The sequence below is a fragment of the Diplotaxodon limnothrissa genome, linkage group LG7, assembly GCF_057381915.1.
Source record: "Diplotaxodon limnothrissa isolate DT_005_m linkage group LG7, D_limnothrissa_male_GT1.1, whole genome shotgun sequence".
Lineage (NCBI taxonomy): Eukaryota > Metazoa > Chordata > Actinopteri > Cichliformes > Cichlidae > Diplotaxodon > Diplotaxodon limnothrissa.
This window is the reverse complement of record NC_140602.1, coordinates 60,498,787-60,523,947: the sequence shown is the minus strand read 5'-3', so window position 1 is coordinate 60,523,947 and position 25,161 is coordinate 60,498,787. Positions and strand designations below refer to the sequence as shown.

General features: G+C 41.0%; 2 protein-coding genes across 2 annotated transcripts in view; both read left to right on the top strand.

Moving 5' to 3' along the window:
- fa2h (fatty acid 2-hydroxylase) overlaps positions 1-7,886 on the top strand; it is a 42,302-nt gene extending 34,416 nt beyond the window's left edge. Inside the window, exons 3-7 of the mRNA XM_085358585.1 lie at positions 2,098-2,240; positions 3,829-3,929; positions 4,041-4,213; positions 5,023-5,275; positions 5,366-7,886. Of these exons, the coding sequence (XP_085214711.1) occupies positions 2,098-2,240; positions 3,829-3,929; positions 4,041-4,213; positions 5,023-5,275; positions 5,366-5,433 (738 nt within the window). The 3' untranslated portion in view covers positions 5,434-7,886. The remainder of the gene's footprint in view (positions 1-2,097; positions 2,241-3,828; positions 3,930-4,040; positions 4,214-5,022; positions 5,276-5,365) is intronic.
- Positions 7,887-10,321: 2,435 nt separating this feature from the next.
- On the top strand, positions 10,322-22,764 carry ano10b (anoctamin 10b). The gene is made up of 16 exons (XM_085358584.1): positions 10,322-10,423; positions 10,533-10,595; positions 12,223-12,485; positions 15,028-15,201; positions 16,097-16,234; positions 17,979-18,095; positions 18,266-18,382; positions 19,678-20,016; positions 20,109-20,291; positions 20,441-20,496; positions 20,584-20,658; positions 20,985-21,149; positions 21,331-21,522; positions 21,598-21,735; positions 21,814-21,930; positions 22,021-22,764. The coding sequence occupies exons 3-16, from the start codon at positions 12,230-12,232 to the stop codon at positions 22,042-22,044; spliced, it is 2,091 nt and encodes a 696-aa protein (XP_085214710.1). The 5' UTR covers positions 10,322-10,423; positions 10,533-10,595; positions 12,223-12,229; the 3' UTR covers positions 22,045-22,764.
- Positions 22,765-25,161: the final 2,397 nt, after the last annotated feature.

Below are 25,161 nucleotides of genomic sequence, written 5' to 3'. Positions count from 1 at the left end.
AGCTGCGTAACACCAGGAATCTGAAGCATGTCTTCACACTTGGCTTGGCTTTGTTCACCTGTTATTAAACACAGAAACCGGTTTCTGTATCTTTTCTTATGCAAGCGTAGCACCACTGTTAATTTTCAGACTTCTTGATATTTAGAGTAAATGTTGAGCTTGGGGCTTTATATAACCAGCAAATGCTAGCTGGATTGTCCTTTTTTTTTTTTTTTTTTTTTTTTTTTTAAGTCATCCCAGTATATCCATCAGTAGGTTACACTCAGTGACTGTACAAGTATAAAATGCAATGTTTTCTACTGTCATTGGTTCCACTTCAATATGACAACAGTGGAATTTAATGTGATCTTCCAGCTTTTTTTTTTTTTTTCTTTTTGTGTGAAATCACTTGTTTGTGGGAAGCTCCTTGCAGCATGTGACAAACACAATTTCACTTCTTTCTTTTTCTTGTTATATACAAGACGGTGTTGTAAAAATTAAACTTTCTCTTTGTATCTCTAAGAGTTTGTCTGCAATCACATTTTCTGTTTTAAAGGTTTTTGACTTTAACATTTCTTTACTTTATTGTGCACATTTATTATGTATTTTTCATCGATATGGTTTTGGTTAAAGCAATAACCAAACTTTGTTATGGCAAAGAGAAGCTTCTATTTTCTACTGGCATTGTTTCATTATTCATGTGTGAGAGACGACTGTAAAATGTGTTTTGTATGTCAATTACTGCAGTGAGAAGTAGCAGAAAAGGCAGATTTTCATTCGCTTGGCAGGTGTTCATAAGTCGATCTGCATATGGGCAGATTATGTAAACATGTAACGTCAACGTGTTGACAGATACTTGTGCCTGGTGTGTTCACAGCTCTGATGCAATTCTACCAACTAATTTCCCCCAAAATAAATAAAACAACACGCTGATTTTAATAAATCCAAACCCGAAGGTGTGCTTGTGTATATAGTATACCAGAGATGCATACAATTGAATGGATGTGAGCTTTCTCAATGAGTTAAACTGCCTCGGGTGATGCCAGTGTTAGTTGGGACTTAAGCATACAAATCAAAAAATAAAATAAAGATAGATATGCAGAGAAGTGTGGGGATGACTGCAAGTGAGCTTACCAGAACCTCACCCTCGGGATTAAATCAAGTTAGACGTTTGCTTTTCGAGTAATTTACAGTTGATGCCAAGAAACGGAGAGCATGTGAGACAGAAGATGCAGCATCTCTGGTTTTGCTTTGTTTTTTGGCTCCCCCCTTATTTAAAGTTGAACTTTGTAGTCGTATCAGCAGCTAATCTGTGGATAGCTTAAAGTATTTTTATTTTTTTTTGCAGTTCACAGCTGTATTTATGCCTTGAATGAGCAGGGGTAATAAAGAACAGAGATGGTAGTGTTCCAGCGCAGCGCTTCTTCAGGGTCGCTAGCTCCATTAAAACAATGTGATATGTGTCCGGTAGCTAAACAGTCTGCTGCAGTAAACAGCCAACACATGATTAATTGCCGCACACGGAACAGTAAAGGTCCGGTGATTGTGCCTGATGTCATGATAGGGGTGTCTCTCACACACACAGTCATCATCACATGGTCACTAAGCATCATTTTGTGACTAATCACAGGAAAGTGTCAGGGTTAAGAGGAAAATTAAGATTAAAGAGTGGACTTGCTGCTTCTCTTTCACTCTTCTCAACTCACACCAGTGGGGCCATAAGGTCAAGTTCTGACTCAGGACTCCTTCCCACCCTGTTTCCTTACCAGAATGATTCCACCTGATATTTCCAAATGTTATAGTGTGAAACCTGACAGTCTTCGCATCACACACCATGGCAGCCCATTTCCTGTGTGGCTGTAAACACAGGGAACTTGTGAAAAGCTTGTAAAAGCTTTCACTTAGACTTAAGTAAACCTGCAAATGCACACGCACGCAACAAGCAAATTTCACATGCAACACTTCCTGGTCTGACCAGTCCTTGGAGCAGTATAGTTTTTACCTCTATGCTGCCACCTGCTGGAGAAGTTTTGTTTTACTTTTTGGATTTTTTTTCCCCCCCCCTCCTCGTGTATAGAGAACGGGTTTTACTCATTTCATTTCGTTGTACTTCTGCAGGATTTGGTGGACTGGCGGAAGCCCCTGGCATGGCAGGTGGGCCACCTCAGAGAGAAATATGATGCGTGGGTACACCAACCAGTTGACAGACCTATCAGACTGTTTGGAAACCCCATCATGGAGGCCATCACTAAAACTTCTTGGTAAGAAAGGAAGCTTGAAGAAAAATTAGCCATTTATCAGATAAGAACATACATTCAGTTTTGCAGGCTTGGCAATCACTCGTGCAACATTTTCACAGAATTTTACTGTTATTTATTAAGTTTATATTTATATATCAACCAGCTGGAGGTGAGGGACCGGAGACAGGACAAAAGAGACACTGCTGAAGAGAGCTAGAGATTAATAATTCCTAATGACTAATACACTAGCAGTTTATAAACATACAGGGAGTGAAAAGAGAAGCTTGGACCCATTGCAGCATAACTAAGAGAGAATTCAGGTTCACCTGATCCAACCCTAATTATGCTTTATCAAAGCCTGATTTTAAAGTATAGAGGGTGTCTGTCTCCTAAATTCAAACTGGGAGCTGGTTCCATGGAAGACAGGCCTGAAAGCTCTGGGCTCTGCCTCCCATTCTACTTCTAAATACTGTAGGAACCAGACATAAGCCCGCAGTCCGAATGTGAAGTGCTCTAGTATACAGGTACAATGGTCCAGCCTAGAACTAATAAATCACGAACTAGTTTTTCAGTATTACTCTGAGACAGGATGTTTCTGTGTTTGCAGGTATTGCACAAATACAAGAAAAGTGTCCTGCATACTTGTTTGTTGTGGTCTTTGAAGGATACATCCTGGTTTAAAAAAAATAAACAAATAAAATAACTCCAAGTTTCCTCAGTATTACTGGAGGCCAAGCAATTACTGAGGGAAAGTAAATGGAAACATTTATGCAATGGTTTCCGCAAATCATTGTGTGTAATGGCCACACGATGAGGGCTCTGATGTAAAGAATATTTCCCACCTTGAAAATTCTGTCGGCAGTTCTGTGATTGCCAAAGGATAAGCAAACACATCTGCTTCAGTGGCGTGATCAAAGATTGAATTATAATGAAAAGTGCAATTTTATAAATGTATGCAATTTTATGCTTGTTCAGCCTACCTCTGCAAGCTACTTTGCAACCCACCTTCACCTGAGGTTCCAGTCATTTCCGATTTAACCAGTGTCACACCTGTGGTCACGTCCTGCTCTCTCTTTTTCCTGTTTTGATGCATCGTGGACAAAGCCATACACCAGGGGTGTCAAAAATAATGCCCAGGGGCCAGAAATGGCCCAGCAAAGGCTCCAGTCGGGCCAGCTTGACAACTTTGTGAAATATGAAGAAGTGCATAGATTTTGTATTTTTAAAAGATTTACAACTTTTTCCTATTGATGAAGGACCCCATATTCATACTACACCAAAGTAATTAAGTAATAGATTAACAATTAAATGATAAAGTTCCTGTTTATTTTTGTTTCTTTTTTATTTATTATTATTATTATTATTATTTTATTATCTACTACAGAAATCCCTTTCTATACCAGAAGGGGAAATAAAACAACGTAGTACAACAAAATGTTTTTTATAATTACTGGAAAGTCTGGACTGAGAACGTTTCCTGTAACTTTACCTCATGTCGTTCACCATTCTGGCCCAGTTCAGATTAATGGCCCACATCGTAAACTAAATACACTGTCCTCTAGTAACAGAGTGAGAGCGTGAACTAATGCTTACACTCTCTTGCTTTCAGGTATTGGGTACCTATTGTGTGGCTCCCTATTGTGTTTTATCTGAGCTGGCACTGCTATACCACCCTGGCACAGGGCACCACCAGGCTAGCCCTCACTTCAGGTAACTCACACACACCTGTGTTTGTGCCACAGTCACTTGTGTTTTCATTTTCATTTGTGTGTCCACATTTCTGTTTGAGCCATCTATAGCCGAGCATGTGTGTGTTCCCAGGCTTCTCTATCCCTATCCACAAGTACTTTTTCCCTGTCCTCTTTATGATGGGCTGGTTCTTGTGGTCATTCATCGAGTACTGCATCCATCGCTTCGTCTTTCACATGAATCCACCAGCTCATAACTACTACCTCATCACGCTACACTTCCTCCTGCATGGACAGCACCATAAGGTATGAACAACCACTGCTGAGGTCACAGCTGTGAGTCATCAAAGCAATATTTGTTTTTGTTTAAAATCATCCTTTATGGCACCAGCTGAGGTGGTAATCTTATATTGCAGGGAGGAGGGGGGCCGCAAACGTCGTCCTGTTTCCAAATACTTTTATGAACTGAATACATATCAAGTATAAGTAGTTACGGATGTGCAAATATTGTAAGTTAAATTATTGTAACATTAACCACAGTATAGTTTAAGCCACAGGGGGAAACTGATTTAGCTTAGCTTAATAAAGAGTTAAAATAAACAATGCAGAAGCAGTGTGTGGGGAAAAATGCTGTTCATCTCAGTTTCTGTTTTACTAGGTTGTAAAATTAGAGTATTTTTTTATTAGCTTCTTCTATGTAAAACCTTATAACTGATAGTCGGTGTAATTAGGAAATGTGATGTTTTTCCTGTAGAAGCTATAAAAGTCGCACTACAAAATCTCACAAACCCCCCGATTCCAAAGATTCTGGGACTATCTATAAGCTGTAAATAAAAAAACACAATACAATGATTTTTCAAATCTTACTAATCCATATTTTATTCACAAAAACAAACATTAGAAAAATATTGTAATATTCAGACTCTAATCTGAGTTTGACGGCAGCAACAAGTTGTTGGGAGAGGCTGAGGAAAATGCTGTGAAAGATATCGCCACTTGCTGATCATTTTTGAATTACTGTCTGATGAATACCTGTGATGGCTTTTTGTTGCGGGGGGGAAAAAGGACATAAAATGGCCACTGTACATAAATCTTTATTTATTTTCTCTCTCCAGTCTCCGTTTGACGGCTCTCGGCTGGTCTTCCCTCCCGGCCTCGCCTCCTTAGTAGTGGCGGTCTTCTACATGTCCATCCATTGCGTGCTCCCAGACATCCTCGGAGTATGCGTGTTTGTCGGTGGGCTGGGCGGCTACGTCGTATACGATATGATCCACTACTACCTTCACTATGGCTCTCCGAAGAAAGGCTCATATCTGTACAGCCTGAAGGCCTACCACGTCAAACACCACTTCGAGCACCAGAGATCAGGTGAGGATTACATTTGCTAACGGCCTTAGAAGAAATATGGTTTTGTTTTTTCTTTCTTTTTCTGATGGGGATCTTTATTTTTCTCACCAGGTTTCGGGATCACCACCACATTCTGGGACCACCCCTTCAACACAACCATCCCTGATGAAAAATTCTGACATGGAAACGGCTCCCCCGAAGGGCCACAGGACTTGTCAACCACCCTCTTTTAGCCCCCAGCCTGCCTTCTCCAACCATCCCAACTCCTTATTTACATCTCTGCAGCCATATAACTTCCACAGACTAGGAGGAACTTCAGGGCCACTGCATCCAGTCCATTAATACTCTGTGTAACACATTAACCAGCACCACAATATTACCTTAAGCTCAGTCACCTGGGTGTGTGTCAACCTGCCTGCACTATTTACTCACTGTGATCATTTCCACTAAGATGTGAGGGCTTTCAGTGCCATTTTTTCCTTCTACTACTTCTTCTTCTGTTTTCATTTAAGAAATCTGCCCCCTGTGCTTTACCAACACCAACCTATCACCTGATCACCACTCAGAATGTCGCCGCATACAGCTGGGAGGGGGCCGTGGAGAGAAAAATCTCTTTTGTGATGCATGTGGTCAATTTGAATTAGATTTAATCTTTTAGTCTAAAATCATACAGGGGGACAACTGTGATTAAAATTACTAATCTGACAGCACAATGCTCACACAGCTCACAAACGCACACTGTTCAAGAGGTAACAGGAAGTGATAGATGGTAGGTGAATGTTGAAGACGGGTGGAGCGGAGGGGGTGAGAGATGATTAGAAAGAGTGCATGTGAGAGAGAAAGTGTGACAGAGATTGAGAGAGAGTACGCTAACTATTTAATCTACTGAGGAAAAAGGCTTCTTCCCGCCTTCGCATCATCTACAGCTTACATATTCCTCGTCACTGTCACTTTTCTCTGCTACGCTGCTATAAACTGTTGCGCTGCTAACAAATCACAAAAGTTCCCTCCACCACATTTGGGTTCGCTTGATTTAAGAAGCAGCCGTGCCTGGAAAACCTTCAGTTTCACATTTGTTTTTGCTGAGATACGTTTAACTTATTATCACCAAATCTGCAGGAGTGAGTTTATACTGTAGGAGGCTAATTCCATGTACTGTTAATGTGATGTAAAAGCAGAGTTCAGAATGTCTGAAACCCCTGTGGAGATATATTTTTGCAAGTCTGTAATATTTCCATCTTTTTATTTTTTTCCTCATTAATAATTCAACAAAGATGTAAAAATAATATTTTGTATGAAGCTTTGTACAGTAGAGGAGATTCTTTAATCGCACAGTCTTCATTTTGTCAGGTTGACTATATGTTAGAGAGTGAGTGTGGTTGTCAGGGTGACGGGGGACAAATCTGAAGGCATGAAGCCAGGCTGTCTGATTTCCTGCTGTGGGGATCTTGGGGTCAAAGGTCACAGATTTTTGGAAGTGTTATTTTCTAAAAGTAATCTTGACATAGAGATTACTTCCTTTTAAAGGGGACCTATAATGCAACTTCTAACACCATGTTTCAAGTGTAGCTTGGCATGACTCACACGTCAAACTAATGCTTATTTACATTATACTAACAAACCATCTTAGCTCTCTTATCCCCTCCTCTTAAAGCCAACTTTCTTCTGATTGGATGCCTCTCAGAGCTGTGTTCCTTAGTTGAATATATATAAGGGATATCTGCTCTCTATGACATCATACAGAGCCAGGAGTAAAGGAAAGCTATCTGAAACTTGAATGTTTAGGGTAGTTTGAAGCCTGAGCTTCTGTCTCATGGATCACTTGCACATGGGTACGAACCTCTGTAACGGCACAAATATTACAGAAAATTAGGAAAAGCATAATAGGACGACTTTAAAGTCGGTGGTTTATTTTGGCCCTGCAGACCCTCCCTAGGATGACGATAAATCAACAAATCTGACTTTACAGCAGGAAGTCTTGACACTGACTGGTGGATCCGCAAAATGTCTCCTGAAAAATGCCCGACAACGCCGATAAGTGAAGTAGAACAAACTTAATTCGCACTCTTTACATGAATAACTGAAGAACAGTAAGAACATACTGCTGCTGCAGGAAATTTATTTTTTATCTACTTTTCTAGCTTGAATAAATACTTCCACTTATAAAAGTGTACATACAGCTGTATGTAATCTAATCCATCTGAGTTTTAACCATTCAAGAAGATTTGTAATGCAGAACCTTAACACCATTTATACTCCTCTTTTTTTAAAAATAAATAAATAATTGTTTCATTTATTTTTATACAAATTCTCTGCAGCAATAACAGTGAAGTGTAAACCTAAAGAGGGCTGAGGGACCCCAAAATGTTTCCACTATGACGAGATGAGTGGATTTATTAAATGATTTAGCACCAAAATGTGTCATTGTCTACAAATATCTGTTGATCTTTAGCTGTGATTATGATGATTATGAATGTTCAAGACTTTGTGCAGAAAGCATTAACTCATCAAAAAGAACCTAAAGAATGTTTTTAATGTCTGTTATGCTGATGGTTCTAATAATAATGATAAGACATGATTGTGCCGGCTGCTAGGCAAAGTGAAATGATTTCACTTGTTGGAGTTAAATTTAAAAAAAAAAAAAACAGATCTTATTTATGTATATTTATATGGTAAGAATGGAAAAACAGCAAATATGATTCTAACTTGTGAAATTTTTCTCTTGTGCTAAATTTTGCAGCAAAAAGAAAAATTCCTAAATTTGTTTACTTTCATGTCTTAACTTTTGTTTTGGAATTTTTAAGTCCATGCAAATGCAAAGGTATTTGTAAATAAATATCTGTATATTTCTGATGTTGGCCTGTCCAGTTTTTTATTTTTATTCGCTGATTGTGGTGGCTTCCATTCTGCAACCGTGATGCGTGATGATGGATGATGACTTTAAATTACATTGTAAGAGATGAAGGGTGGAGTATTTGAATCTTTTAATCTTATATTTTAAAAACTGAGGTGTTGCTTTTGCCTCTGAATGTAGAGATGTTTTGGGGGGGTTCAAAAGACTTTCAATGTGACGTGGTTGTTCATGTCAGCGGTCACAGTAAAATATCTGGATCCCTTTGAGCTAAAAGAAAAGCAAAAGTAACTCAAAGTCCTTACAGCCAAGGTTTGCAGGCGAGCATCTCCGAATGCACAACACATCAAGCCCTGAAGCAGAACAGCACGCAGTCTTTCTGTTCCTCCGGTCAGCTGTGAACAGGAAACTGTGGTTGTAATTCAGAGGCTCACAAAAGCTGTACACCAAAAGGGTGAAAAAACTTTGCGCTGTGTGATGAGTCACGATTTCTATTGCAACACTTTCAGACACAAATTCGGACAGAATGTGGCGTTAACAACATGAAAAAACGGATCCTTTCTGTCTTAAAGTTTTAGGGTGGTGGTGTAGTAATGTTTTTTTGGTACACTTTGGGGCCAAACAACTTCCTATAAATTATTTAATCATCTAGTTTAATCATTAAGCAACTACTTTTCTGAACACGATAAGCAGTTCACTGCACTCAAATGGCCTCGACAGTCAACATACATCAATCAAACAGAGCACCTTAAAGACATGGTGGAACAGGAGGTTCACATTAGGGGTGTGAAACCAACAAATCTGCAGCGACCGTGTGATCATCATGCCTTAGTTGTTATATACCAGGAAGACTGAAGAAAAAGGCATCCAATCTAATACTGTCAGTGTGTACCTAATAAAATGACCGTGTATTCACTGCATGTGTGGATTAATTTGAACACAAGAAGCAGGGTGTGCAGGGTTATTTCTGCCCTAATTTTTTTTTTTTTTTTTAAAAAGGTGTTTTATGAAAGAAAACAGATACTCGACAGCAGCTCACAGTTCATGGTTGTGTCCTGTGCACTGAGGCTCTCAGGAACATGTACACTCTAAACAGGTTGCCCATCTGTCACAGGGACAGTCACGCCAATATAAGCCATAATTATTAACACTTACGGACTGTTTGCACCATGTTATAACCTAATAACAATCTAATTCGAGTAGCATCGTTGTGCGTAAGCAGCTTTTTATTGTTTGTTTGATCAGTGGAGATCATTTTAACTAATCTTTGCTACTCTGTAGCTATTGGTTACCGATTAATCTGCTGATAATCTCTTCCCTGTTTTACAAGAACACCATTAGTAAAATGCAGGTAGCCCCAGTCCACCGCTGCAATCACAATATTTCACAGAATACAATTTCCATTTGAAGGATGAGAGAGTAGCTTTTGACCTCAAAATGAAGCCTTCAGTCTTAATGTTTCCTTAGTTAGACTTTCACTTTCACCTCATTGATCTGGGGTCTTGACTAAAGGCTGGTTTGCCAACTTAGATCACTTAATCTCTGGTTTTCCTTCCACAGAGTCTTTTAACCTGTCTCCCTCCCCTCGCCCACAAGTGGCAGCAGGTGGCTCGCCCTCCCTGAGCCTGATTCTGGGAGGTTTCTTCCTGTTAAAAAGGACTTTTTCCTTCCCACTTACCCCAATGCTAAAGTGATTGTTGGGGTTCTCTGTATCATTGCAGGGTCTTTACCTTGCAATATAAAGCACCTGGAGGTGACTGCTGTTGTGATTTGGCGCTATACTGAATTGAATTGACTGATCCAGGTTGAGAGAATCTGATTGGCTCCAAATTTGCATTAAAACCTTACCCACGCATGCTCTGTGTCTTCAATGTTATGGTTCTGGTGTTGTAGGAGGACAACAACAAAATCTTTGTGTCAGCAGCCTACTGTGTACACTTCTGTGTGCCTCGTGTTTCTGTTGCATAAGATCCTGTTTCTGTGTTTTCACAGATTTACTCACGCATTTCTTTTTCAAGACTTTATTCTTTGGAATATTCAAAGCCAGCGCTATAGGTTAGCTTCAACCCCCAAACCGTCTGAACATCTGTAGGTTTGTCTGTTTTTAACACAGCAGCAGAGGTGCAGTAGGACCCTGGGGTGCGGCTGCAGCAGTGTAACAGTGAGCAGACAGGAGGGAGGAGCCTGAATAGAAACCAAACAACCCTCCACACCCTGTGGCCTCTGGGAAGTTTCTCCGCATTCCTGCAATAGATTCAGACACACACACCTAAAAATTAATAGACAGGAAGCTGGAAGGAACCTGAAGCTGAGGCTGGGTAAGTGTGTGCAAGGCTGAGAGTGTGCTGCTCTTTTTCACAACAGCTCATCAGTTGTTGCCTTCATGTCCACTGTTGTGTGTGTGTGTTTGTGTGTGTGCTGAAACAGGAGTTTGGAGGGGCTACTGCTTTAGGACTGGAGACCAGAACCTCATCATCCCCGCTCTGCCAGGTGCTGTATTTTCCTGACTCATCCTCTGTTTTACCGCTGAATGCTTCTCTGTCACTTTCCCCGCCTGCACAAACATAACTCAGTCACAGGAAGTGCTCTACTGCTTTCAGTTACGTCCTCACTAAGCGTATCTCTTGGTCAGTGTGTGTTCAAGTGCAGATACAGTGAAAATAGAGGAAGCTTTTTTTCTTTAAACGTTGTTAGAGCTGATATAACCACAGCTTCCACCCAAGAAACTGCAGCATTTGTAGGAAGTTCGTATTTTAAGAGTTCACCAAGTAACTGAAATGACAGCCAAAGCATGCAGATGTCTGCAAAATGACGTGGTGAGCCTCACATGCAAATCTAAAACCTCCCTTGCTTGCCTGGTAGTTACCATAATGTAATAGCTGATGCATAAACATACGCTAGCAATAAATAAGCTGTTATATTATTGTACTCATGGTGTAAATAATGCGTTGTAAAAGGTCTCAGTGGAGTCACTTAATATGATAAATAACACGCCTCCATCTTGTCCTGCATTATAAAAAACGCTGCATTTAACTTTATTTATGCTACTTTTGAAGTATATGTTTAGTTAGATACTTTATTGATCACAGGAGGGAACTAATGTGCTACAGCTGCAGGATGATATTTGTGTGCAGTCTCATGTCTCACAGGTATGTTCACCTGTCACAGAAACAAGAGTTATGATTCAGTTTTAAAGTGAATGGTAGGAATGATTTCCTGAAGCATTTGTCACTGTAGGGCTGGATCAGGTGACTCTGAATCCTCCCTTAGTTACACTGCAATAAGCCTAGGCTGCTGGGGCTTCTGGGGGTTTCCCATGATGCACTGAGTGTTTCTTCTTCACTCACCTTTTTTTTCTCCACGTATTATATGGGTATACACACACACTCTGCATTTAATCATTAGTTATTATTCATCTCTGGTTCTCTTCCACAGTATGCTTTTGGTCCTGTCTTCCTCCCCTTCTTCCTGTTAAAAGGGTGTTTTTCCTTCCCACTGTCGTGAATTTCCACTGTGTGTTCTGGCTTTCTCCCACTGTCCAGATATATGTATGGCGTTAATTATAATTCTAAAGTGCCCATGAATATGAGGTAAATAAAGTTCTGTATGTATGTGTGGTTAAATGTGACTTGTGTAGTCTCTAAAGTGTTTTGAGTGGTCAGTAAGGCTAGTCTGCTCACAGTGACAGTGTTAACACACAAGTATAGCTGAGGTTGATACAAATGTCATTAGTTGTGTGTGTATTTAGTCACCAATTAAATCTGAAAAATAACTTTTTGACCTTAAATGAAAAGTTGAGGATCAGTGTCTGTGAGCTGTCTATAGCTAACCACAGCCTTGTGATCTTTACAGGATGCACATGCTGAAACTTTAGCCTGCTGGCGGTTTTTGTTATACAGTCATTAGGCATTTATCCTCTGGGTACGGTTAATTTTGTGGCGATCACCATGATCAGTCTTCTTTACCTCTGGAGACCGTGAACAGTCTGTCACAGTTGTCACTGCTGACCCTTGAGCCACGAAGCTAGTGTGACTAAATAAGGGGAATAAGGTGGCGATGTTAGCACTGAGGGTAAGAGCACCAGTTAACATACCGTTTTATTGTCATTTGTGTCCAGTCTTATCATGAGTAAGGCAGGCGCTGATGAAGGTGGAGCTGCGGGCTGCGGTGATTCAGCCAAACAGCTGGAGGCTAAAGATGAAAAAGGAGGAAAGTTGCTGAGCAAACCGTCTGCTGGATCCGGCTGGACCAAAGTGAGCTGCCCCTGCTGCTTCTCAGAGCGGGTGGAGCCGCTGGTTCTGGTGAAGCTTGGCGGGAAAGTCGGCCCCGAGACGAAGCGCTGGCTCATCAAGGTGATTGGAGCTCCTCAGAAAGATGGAGGTGAGGGCTCAGATATCAGCAACAGCACAGAGCTCACTTCAGTTTCTGCATCGATTGGAAACTCGCTTTCAAAGAAAAAGCATGCGGATCAAACATTTATGAGGATTTCTCTTGTGCCAGGAATGAACGTAATAGGAGAATCATTTCCAGGAAACATTGCTACTCTTTAAACATTTGATTGAATTTGCATTTCCAAGCTACATGTCAGATAAATGCATTTAAATGACTCCTATGAAAATGTCTGACATGGCTGCACAGAAAGCATATGCCAGCCATAAACCACATGTCATATCAGATAAACACACAGACACAAAGAAACTACTCTTTAAGATAATAATATTTATGTTCTTTCACTTTGTTATCATTGTTATGGCAACTAAAGATGTTTGGACGAATGGATAAAAACTGCTCTGTCCACGACTCTTTGCAGTGTTTTGTGTTGAAGCAATGCTATGCAAACTAGACAAACTCATCTCCACATAACACCTTACTGAAATTCTAGCAGGGACCACAAAGTTGGGAAAGGTTGGGGAAATCTGTATGAAAGGATGAACATTCGTGCTTTATGGTGCAGCGAGAAAAACCAGTTTTATTATTAGACAAGGATGGCCTGAGTAAGTACAAAGTGCAATTTCTAAATTCATTTATTAAAGGAAAAAAGTGGCCTTGTGTAAAAAGGAACTGCCCTCTAAACCCAGTAACTGGTTGTGCCACCTTTGGCAGCAAGAACTTCAACAGCATTTGCGATAAATCTTTCAGATTGGGACAAAAATTCCTTCAGCAATCTTCAAAAAGCCCCTTAAAGTTCTGCTTTTGTCTAATCAGTCCACAGAATATTTCCCTAAAATATTTGGGAATCATCAAGAGGTTTTTTTTTTTGGCAAATGTGAGACGAGCCTTTGTCTTCTTCGTGGTCAACACTAGCATGGATGCAATTTTTGCCAAGTCTCTTTCTTCTTGTTGAAACATGAACTCTGACCTTAACTGATTCAAGTGAGACCTGCAGTTCTTAAAATATTTGTATAGGGCTCTTATGTGACCTCCTGTGAGTCGTTGATGTGCTCTTGGAGTGATTTTGATTGGCTGGTCAATCCTGGGAAGGTTCACCGCTGTTCCACGTTTCTTATATCCGTGGTTCTCTGGAGTCCCAAAGCCTTAGAAATGACTCTGTAACCTAGGGGTAGGCAACTCCAGGCCTCGAGTGCCGGTGTCCTGCAGGTTTTAGATTGCACCCTGGGTTAACACACCTGAATCAAATGATTAGTTCATTACCAGGCCTCTGGAGAACTTCAAGAAATGCTGAGTAGTCATTTAGCCCTTTAAATCAGCTGTGTTGGATCAAAGACACATCTAAAACCTCCAGGACACTGGCACTCGAGGCCTGGAGTTGCCTACCCCTGCTGTAACCCTTTCCAGTGCCATTGTTTTTCAGTTATTTATTTAGATCGTTGCATGATGCGTTGCTTTTTTAGATCTTTTAGCTCCTTCACTTTGTCAGACAGGTTCTATTTAAATTATTTCTTGATTCGACAGGTCTGGCAGGCCTGGGCGTGGCTAGCGAAAGTGTACTCAATGTTAGGTTTTGTATTGTTGATTGTCATTTATGCCTAGAAATATTTAACCATATATGCTTAGAGGTGTATAATCAATTGTGTAGTGATAGGATGTGTGATCTTTAGCAGGCTGCAAAGGCTTGGTGTGTATTCCACACTGGAATGCACACCTACATCCTGGGAGCATGGGAAGAGGTCGTACCTTGTCTTATTGTTTTATGGCAGGATAAACGTGGCTTTATCTGTTTTAGGCCAAGTGCCTTTTGTTTAGATGAACTGTTGGACTTCCAGACCAGCAGGTTTAGGGAAGTTATTTATGGGGTCACACTCTGACCCCACACACACACACACACACACACACACACACACACACACACACACACACACACACACACACACACACACACACACAGGCAAGGTACTCTTTGTTTGTATGTAGACGTCATATGTTAATGAACCTATGCATATTCATGTAACCTCAATAAAAGAGCAGTGTTACGGGGGAGCGGACGAGAGCAACTGGGGTCAAGCGAAGGAACGGCGTTTGTCCGGTTCTCTCCCGTGCACGAGAAACATGAAGAACTTTGCCTACTTCGTGTCTTGCTTGCTGTGTAATTATATTGTCTTCAACGTTCCAGCGAATAGGTTCAAGCTACAAACATATCACTCGGCTTTCCAAGAAATGGGGTTAATCACAGATGATTTGTGATTTACTTTTTTAAAATAGATTTTTTAGATTTTTTTTCTATTAATAAATAAAATCATAATTTAAAAAGTGCATTTTTTATTGACTCAGGTTATCTTAATGATCTGAAATATGTAAATGTGACAAATATGGAAAAATTAAGCTATCAGGATGGGGAGGAGATGCTTCTTCGCAGCACTTGCACGTGTTTTAGACTGAATTGATTCTCTCATTCCTGAGTGTAAGGATGTTTAAGGTTTTTCAGCTCTTTGTCCCCGTTTAACCATTGCTTCACTGTGAACAGGTGCTGCATTACTGGCCCACCCGGGTGAGGACGCCAGCGGTGATATCATCGTGGTCTCGGCCCCCCGCTGCACGTTACTACGAGCCGCTGAAGAGTTGGGTCTTTGTAAGACTTACCGCAGCGGGGACATGGAGGCCTTCTCCTACAATGACAGAGACAACTTTAAAGATTCAGGTGCAGTGGAGCAGCTTTGGGGGAGCACACTTTACATGGTTAAACAAGACATTAGGAAGTACCCTGTAGAGCTTAGGGAGACTTATTAGAGCACTGTATCCAAGAACGATTTAGGAATATCCACAATTATTTATTTTGCATGAATTTCCTCTCTAATAGTAGCTTCCTAAAAATAATAAAATGACTTGCACAAACACTCTGGCAGGTGTTCACAGTACAAAGTCCAGTCTGTGTTCTTTCATTACTCGTGTGGGTTCAAAGAGCATTCGAACAGTTGAGTGAGCTTCTTACTACTGTGCTCAATTTGAGCTCCTTATTTTTCTTCGTGGATTCCACTACAGTAGCTTTGCATGATGCACAGCTCAAAATAATCCTCATTTGTCTGCTGTTGCGTCTTGATGTAGCTCTTTCACTTCAGCAAGCAGTTTCAGTTCCTCAGTTTGACAAAGCTGTAACAGATGACAGAAAGTCAGGAAAAGCATCATGGGTAAACGTTGAAGCGATTCCGACTGATTTTTGAGTATGCTGATTCAAAGGATGATAATGGAAAAACATTCACCAGTCTACTTGAACCAACTGAACCATTAGAAAACACTTTATTGTGAAAAGGCCAGCTAATGCATTTTTTGGATGTTTTAGCATGACAGCGAGGGTCATCTGATGTTACAATCTGAGCTTGACCTTTTGCACAAATCTCCTGTATCTGCTTAGATTGATCTTTTATAATACCTTTAAAACTTTGTTAAACTGTGCACTCACGTATTGTACAAAATAAATGTGGGATTTCATTAAAATCTTCACTATTTGACCTTTAAATGCTTTCTGGGGTCAAGGAAAAAAAAGATTAATCTCTATGTGCGTTTGTTTAATGCATCTCTGTTCATGTGTGTGACAGATAACATGGAGGTGTTTCTCACGCTGGCGGAGCGACAGTACATAGTGAAGTATGAGCTGGATGGACTGCGGGTGCAGAGGGACCTGAGGATACCCGGCCTGCCTGAGAGCCGCATGCTGCAAAAAAGAGACAACATCTGTGAGTGTGGTTTGTGCTTTTGTCATGTTTTCAGTGTGAAGAAACAACATCCACGTGTGTGTTAGTAATTTTTCTTAAGTCATTTATCATCATGGTGCGTTTGCCGGTCCTGGCAAGCTGTGGGCTAATACAGCTGCAACCCTACAAAGGTTTATGGATTTTCAAGGCTTTCATGACTTAATTTGTGGCTGGTCTAATAATTAGTTTAGTTTGTAATTAGGGATGGGTATCGTTTAGGTTTTATCCGATACCGGTGCCAAACCGGTACTTTTGAAACGGTGTTGGTGCTTAAACGGTGCTCAAACCGGTGCTTAAAGAATGGAGAACACAAAATTGGTCCAAAAACCTCTCATGTTCAGCTGTTTTTTTTGTAAAAATATAACAATGTTAGCCTTTTCTGCAGCTATGGGGCATATATGGTATCACTCTTGGCTGGAAGCAGTGCTTAAACAATGGAAAAAACACAAACTTTGTCCAAAAACCTCTCATGTTTAACTGTTTTCCACTTTTTCTTTGGTCATTTTAGCCTTTTTGGCCAGGGTGAAGTGAGTATCTGCCATTAAACAAGAAGACAGCCGCATGTAACTACGATGATGTTTGCTAGTTCACCTTACATGCATTAATGTAATAACGTGGTTAGCCTACTCAACGTAAATTACACACCAACAACATTAAGCTACTCACGCAGAGAAGAACGGCTGCTGCTGCATCATCATCCTCATCATTTCTGCTACACTGGCAGGGTCCGATAACCGGCAACCCACCCGCAGTAGATGTGCTCGGTGTGAGGTCTCGCAGCAAGCTATCAAATATGGCGCATTTTTTGGCTTTTAAAAAAAAAACGCTATGCGTCGCCAGGTGTTTCATCGGATTTGAGGTGTTACCTCCTTTGACAGTATCACAGTATCACCTTAAAGCACTTGTTGCAGGCTGCTGAGTTTACATATTTTGCTGTGAAGTACAGCCAGACTTTTGACCGCTTCACCTTGGGCATTTTTAATCTGTAGCTCTGCTCTAAAAGAACGTACGTACCTGGGCCCGCCTACTATCCTCAGAAACATAAAAAGATTGGCTAGAATTCAAAGTGTATGACATCTCAGGAAAAAAAAGCACCGAAATAAAGCATGTGCGCTGCTTTTCGGTCTGGTTACTACCGTTTATGTTACTACCGGTACGGATACCGGTACCCATCCCTATTTGTAATGAACATCACCTGTAGCTCAGGTGGTAGAGCAGATCAGCCACTAATCAGAAGGTCGGTGGTTCGATCCCAGGCCGTCTCCTGGCTGCATGCCAAATATCCTTGGGCAAGATACTAACCCCATGTTTGCCTACTGGTGGTGGCCAGAGGGCCTGGTGGCGCCAGTGTCCGGCAGCCTCGCCTCTGTCAGTGCGCCCCAGGGCAGCTGTGGCTACAATGTAGCTTGCCATCGCCAGTGTGTGAATGGGTGAATGACTGAATGTAGTGTGAAGCGCTTTGGGGTCCTTAGGGACTAGAAAAGCGCTATACAAATGCAGGCCATTTACCATTTTGCTTAGGACCTACTTTTAGCTGCGGCTTTATGTGCAGTTATTCTTCTTTGGTTTGTGGGACTGGCATATGAATGGCAAAGTTTCTCGCTGATCTGAACTGCTTCCCTCAGATGTGCTTATATGTACAGTTTAGGGATTATGATTATTTTTAAGTCTTCAAGTCATCCTGGGTTGAAGAGATTCGATGTGATGACACTGAGTGATGTTGCAGGGCAGAAGCTTTCCTCAGCCGGTGTTGTTGTGGACACGTTTCCCCTCCACAACCGAAAAAAACTGAAGGACCTCGGTGAAGCCTGGTACTCGGGAAATCAGCTGGCTCAGCCACTTGGTGGGTGGAAATACAACACACTGCTTTTAAGCTTGCGTGCAGTTTTGTTCATTCAAATAGCTGTAAAAATCTTACATTACATGCATTTGTCACTCCTGGAACGTATTAAGATTCATAATCGATGGCTGTGTGGATGTGCTCACACCAGATATTTCTGTCTAACTTATTAGATTCAGTCAATGACTATTTTGGAAGCGCTGTGGCGTTTTACTTCAGCTTCCTTGATTTCTACACCTGGTCTTTGCTCACACCTGCAATACTGGGCCTGGCCATCTCATACTTCTCAGGTAGGTGTGTGGATTTATCCACATATGGCCTTTATGATGTATTTGGCACTCAAAAACAACATGCTTATACAGTTGCTTGCAAAAGTATTCGGCCCCCTTGAACTTTCCCACATTTTGTCACATTACAGCCACAAGATGAATCAGTTTTATTGGAATTCCACGTGAAAGACCAATACAAAGTGGTGTACACGTGAGAAGTGGAACGAAAAGCATACATGATTCCAAACATTTTTTACAAATTCTCTAATTCTCTAATTATTACTTTATATAATGGGCCACTTATAATATATGATATATATTTGTTCTTTTTGAGTAATAGAGAAAAACTGTCCGAAATAAAGGACTTTATCTACTATAAAAGAGGTTTCTTCAGTTCTAAAATCAAATGGTGGAGAGTCAAAGCCCAGGTGGGCGTTGTCCCTTAAGAGGTTTGTTGACCTATTAATCATGTGACTTGACACTGGAGCCAAGGTGTGAAAAAAGGCATGAGTCATTAACAGCAGCGGTTTCGGGTGAAGTCGCTGTGAAACCGTGCATCACCCTGTCATGTTACCATTTGGTTTTAGAACTGAAGAAGCCTCTTAGATGAGCTGTGAAACGTCTTCACGAAACTTAAAGAAGTCCAGTTGCTTTCTTTTCAAGCTCCTTAGACAACCATGAGAACCTAACACAGACAAAACAGTTATGTATGCAATTCCCACGGCCAGTAATTAAACACAAAGCACAGTGGCAGACCCTTTTTACTACATTTCTTTCTTCTGTTGGAAGTTTGTATTAATATTTAATAGAAACATGTCAAGATGAGAGTTTACTTTTTAAGAATTATTTCAGAAACCAGTTGTGGAAGTTTTATGGTGATTTTTATTAGTTGTTTTCATAAATTGTAGTTTTCAGGTAAGAAATATGCTGTTTTACCATATACAGTATAAAATACTGTGCTTCAAAGAAGAAAACACCTACACAGAATTGTCTTCTGTTCCTACCCTCATCCCCCTGAGCCTGATTCTGCCCGAGGTTACTTCCTGTTACTTCACTGTCACTGGAGTGACTCGAATTGACTTAAAATACAACTAATGCTCAAAGTAAATGTTTTCTGTAAGAAGAAGTGAACTTATATGAATTGGAAACAGTCTGAAGCAGGACTGTTGTTGGCTTTTTCCCACCTTTTCATTAAAGTCCTATCTTCTCCCACAAAGACCAGTGATTCCAGACTGATTAAATCCAGTTATTAAACATGAGATGCCCTGCTGTATGGATGTCACTGACAGGACACAAAACTCTTCCTGTCATCACAGGTGAGGTTAAGAAGGAAATGGTGGATTCGGTCTCGGGATCGAAGGTCATAATTAATGATGATGACTCAGGACCGATGATCAGCGGCCACATGCTTCAGGCGATGTTCAGCATGATCTGGTCCACGGTGTTCATGGAGCTGTGGAAACGCCGGAGCTCCTCGTTGTCGTACCGCTGGGGGACCATGAACCTCGCAGAGCGTTTTGCAGAGCCTCGGCCCAATTTCTACGGTGACCTCGGCGTAAACCCCGTTACAGGTCGCGTGGAGCCTCTTTTCCCTGAATGGAAGAGAGACCTGCGCATGGTGCTGGTGTCGGTCCCAGTTGTGGGGCTGTTTCTAGGTAGGTGCAGAAATGTTTTTTGCTCTATTTTCTCTGATTCTGCAAAGATTTAGCAGTAAAAGATGAAATGCCTGTCCCGCCTCCTCCTGCAGGGCTAGTGGTACTCGGTATGATGTGTTTCTACTGGGGGGAGGCCCAGGTGAAACAGCTACACAAAGACTGGAACTCCCTGCTGTCTCAGGCTTTGCTCTACATACCCTCAGTGCTTCACATCGTTTACACAAACATGCTAGGAAATGTTTACAGGAACGTGGCGCAGAGTCTGACTGAATATGGTGAGTGAGACTGAACTGCAAGGAGAATACAGACCCATGAGTTTGTTAATGCAGTGGAGATGTTTCTCATTTGAACCGTATGTGTGTTGGCAATTTTTAGGATAGAAATCCTGCACATTTAATGAAATGCTTTTACTGCGTCCCTCTAGAAAACCACAGAGAGGAGTCCGCCTTCGAGAACCATCTGACAGCCAAGATTTTGGTGGTTAGTTCCTGCTTTCCTCTCCTTTTGAACCATTATCTTATAAAGTACAGGGATTCCTCTTTGACAGGTTCTCCTTTCTTCCTTCAGTTCACCTTCTTCAACAATTTTGCCGTGCTCTTCCACATTGCCTTCTTCAAGCAGGATGTGCCCCTGCTTCGTAAGGTAACCTACGTCTTGCGCATTTTATGGTAGAAGCCAAAAGATTTCATTTAGAGTTTCTAACTCCGCCCACCTGTTTTGTAATAAAATCTTTCTGTTGAACATTACATATTCTGTACAGCTATTTCAGTGTCTGCTAAACAGACCCATTTAACTGTGTAAATAAACTGAAAGAGATAAGCAAGCTATAACTGCAAAAAAATGATTCTATATAGAAAGAAGGGCAGTGGTCCTAATATGAGGCTCTGGGGAACTCCTTTAGATAATCAGTGGAAAAGTGGAAGAAGTAAAGGGTGGCAGAATTATATTCCTTGTTTTACTTTCTTCAGCGCCTGGCGTCTTTGTTGATCGTGAGTCAGCTGGTTAACCAGGTGACAGAGGTGGTTATACCTTTCCTGGTGGACAGATTCATCAGCGCCCCCCACAGGACAGAGAGTGAAGATGACCCTAAGGAGGACAAATTCCGGAACCAGAGAACCCTGCCTGTTTTTCCTGTGAGGATATAGAAAACATTAGGCATGCACTGATAGGGTGAAATATTTAAAATATAATCTGGCCAATAGCAACTAAAAATATTTTTTCAGGCCAGTATCAGTGAATAAAGCCAATAAATACATTATAAAACACAGTTTGATTATAATACACTGAGAGTGATAGCTTCCTGTGGTGTCCCAGGGCCTGTTTGCAGAATATATAGAGCTCCTGGTGCAGTTTGGGTATTTGAGTCTTTTCTCCTGCGTGTATCCTCTGACGGCCGTGCTGCTGCTCATCAACAACATAACGGAGATCCGATCAGACGCCTATAAGATCTGCAACCTCTTCCGCAAGCCCTTCTCCCCTCCTGTGGCTAACATGGGCGTGTGGCAGGTCAGCAGGTCAGAACCTTTGTCACGCTCGTCCCGTTTATGAGCAAACAGTTCACGTTGTTGTCTCGTGTCCCAGGTTGCCTTCGAGGTCTTGAGTTTCGTCTCTGTTATTTCTAACTGCTGGTTGCTGCTGCTGTCGCCACGGTTACAAGAGCTGTGTCGCGAGGGCGGCCTGAGCAGCACGAACGTCCTGCTGTTGGCTGTTTTTGGGGAGGTAAGAAGAGAACTAAACAGCTAATCAAACACATTTCTGTGTATACCCCTGACATGTTTATCTTCGTGTGTTTTGCAGCACGTGCTGATCTTAATCAAGTTTATTATGGCAGCCCTGATTCCCGATGAACCCGACTGGATCAGGAAGAAGAGGGATCAAATGGAGTACACATCCATGCAGGCCCTGAAAGAACAGGTTAACGCCATCTCCACTGACTTCATTGTCTAGCATTTTGGTGCACTCCTTCATCCATATGACATAATTTCTTTGTTTTTCCCCCCTCAGAAGCTGCAACCTGAAGTGTCCTAACTGTGTTTCAAGGTTGATGAGATGGTTCTTGATGTCATTGGAGGCCACCATCTTTAGCGTTGTGTGGAACCCAGCAGGAGAAAAGTAGTGGATCTCCAGCGGGGCCCACGATGTTTACTGCTGTGCCCCTGTGTGATCCCAAAGTGTATCTGCAGCTCTTTTCTCACTGATTAAGCCAATGCTTCTGTGATGTGCACACTTTGAAATGCATCTTCATAATATCCGTGCAATTGAAACAGCAGCTAAATAGTTTATTAGACAGCAAAGGGAATGTAACTGTTACGCTGCAGGTGAAGGCCAAAGGTATTTTTTGCAGAAACCCTCTAAAATGTAATTAGAACTTTCGCCACAAGGTGGCAGCGTTTTATAAGAAAATTTTAGAGTAGTAGTCCAGCCCAACCAGCATCTTTAGCGTTGCTATCTTACAATTTGACTCCTGATTAATCTAATGTTTTTCTTTTTTTAAAGCATGGCCTGTGCTTTTCTAGTTACCAAAATAGGTGGGCAAGTAAGATAGTAACACAAATTCAGTGTGAATGTTGAGCTAACTCTCGCTTGAATAATTGGATGACACACTAACTCGCTGTACCATCTTGTGGTTCAAAGTGGTATTACAATTGAGCGCAGCGAAGCCTTAATTTCACTTTATTTGATATCTCTTCATCGTGATACATATACACAGGGATTTAAGTGGGCTGGATCGATCCAGCATATGCCATGGACTTGTAACATCATAGTCTGTTTACAGTTTTAATTGCTTTTTAAAGGTTTTACATTATTTTTAAATTGTTGTGTTTTTACAAATAGACTGTCCTACAGTAAAGCAGGTTTTTTTTTTAAAGGAAAATGTATAGAGCATTTACAATCAATATTTAAGAAAGGCCACTAGCAATTCTAAAGATGGGCAGTACACTTGGCAATATTTTTCATGGTTTTCTCTCTGGGGTCTTCTTCTTCTCACTGCTGCCACCTGGTGGTAAGATGCAGTTTGGGATTCATAGTTGGCGACTGTATCTTCAATGGAGTAAATATCAAAAACCAACAATTGTCCATGAAAAGTTAGCCTTTAAAGCTGCTTGAATCAATACTTTGAATACATGCTTGTCTACATCCATGATTTAAATGCTCATCCATGTTTACAGTCCTCTAAAGGCACAATTCTAAATAGATGCTAATGTCACTGTGTGCTTGCTGGATGTTTAAATTAACTTTACAAAGAAACATTTTTTGTGCCGACACCAAAAACTGATTTTTGCAGCTTTTAAAACCTCCAGCTTGAACTTACAGCTTGTATTTTTAGGAGCGATGACAGGTGAGTTTAGTGAGTATTGGAAGCGAAAAAGCAAAACACAGTGGTGTATTTTGCTAAATGTACTTTTATGCAAAGGACCAAATAACAGGAAATACTGTGGATACTCCCTTGAAGATACTGTCAACACGACAACTATAAAAGCTACTTTCAACTGTTTTCTTGTCATAAGGGATCACCACAGCAGCTGCCTTCACAGCTGATCTCACAGTTTTACACCAAATGCACTTCCTGACATTTAGCATGAGCTAAATACAGTAAACTGTGTACCAATGTTTGCACTGAAAGCAGTTAGGAGCAACCAAAGAATCGCTATGTGCTTTGCTTTTAGAAATGCATTATTTTTGTATGTGTGGGATTTTTACTTGCTTGTTGAAACCTTGTAGTCTCTATCACTATACGAGTGTTATTGCACTGTTCAGTGCAGATTAATCTGAGATATTATGAGAAATGTGCAGAACGTGAAGCCGCTAGGGGAAGCCCACCATGCCCTCTGCACATGCTGAACAGTGGTGTCTTGTTCTTAGATAAGTTATTGTATTATTTTTAGGCGTTAGTAGTCTTTTCAGCCACCAGGGGGCACCACACGTTTTTATTTTACTTGCATGCAGCTTTCCACAAGCCTGGTCCCTGCTGAAGGACTGATTCAGCAAAGGTGCTGATAGATGGTGAGAGTTTCTCAAGAGGCTTCAGGTGCACATGTACAATCCTGACACTAATCGTAGGCCTGTGTGTGTTTGTGTGAAGTGGTCACGAGTTAATGAAAAGAAACTTTTAGACAAGGATCGGAGTTTCAGCTCTGACCACAGCATTTGCTGGCTGTCTCAATAAACTGACAGAAGGAATTACTTGTTGTGAAGTTCTTGTATTTGATTATATTGATCACCAGAAAACTAACGGACAACAATCTGGGCTCATTTGTGCAGTTTGTTTTCCTTTTTCTGGATCGTTTAGAACTAAACAAAATGATGGGAATATTTGATAGACACAATCATACTCTTGCAAGAAAAAGCACACAGTATTCTTTGCATGGTGCATTTTTACTGTGAAACAACTATGTAAAGCTACATGTCCACATCTTTGCAGTAATGACACTAATATAATGCTGACAACATTATGAGTTGCATAATAAATCTTGTATTTTATTATTTTAGTAACTCAGCTGCTTATAATGTGTAATTATAATATTTGGTTAGCACTGCTCCCTCACAGCAGTCCTGGGTTTGAATCTAGTCAGAGGTCCTTCTGTGTGGCGTCTCCTTATGACTGTGTGAGTACTTTCTGGGTAACCTGGGTTCTCTTGATAGTCCAAAAACATGCATGGGGTTTGGTTGCCTGTCTCCTCCCCTGACCCTTAATTGGAAAATTGAAGTTTGACTTATGTCTCTGAAAGCCAACAGCTGAGGGCTTGAAAAACAGAAAAATCCTGTATTTAAAAGTATTATTGCATATACAGAAAGTATTCAAAGGGATGTCAGCGTTAAACATCTGCAGCAGTAATATTAAACTATTTAACAGTGACAAATATTTACAGTTTTGTGTGTGGTGAGGTGTTTTCATAATGTTTTGTTTCTTTTCCTAAAGGCATGGTGTGAAAGTTTCCTCTGCCACTTGTCAGTTAATAATAATAATTTAAAAAAATTATAAGGAAGTCAGTGTATTTACTAGTACTCCCTGTGATCCAAAAACTCTGGTCACAGAAGCCCCACCTACCTGCTATTTGCATCTTTCGTTTTAAAGGAGCAGCCAATCAGAAGAAAGTTGCATTAAAGGGTGAGAAGCTAAAACAGCTTGTTTCAGTGGATCGG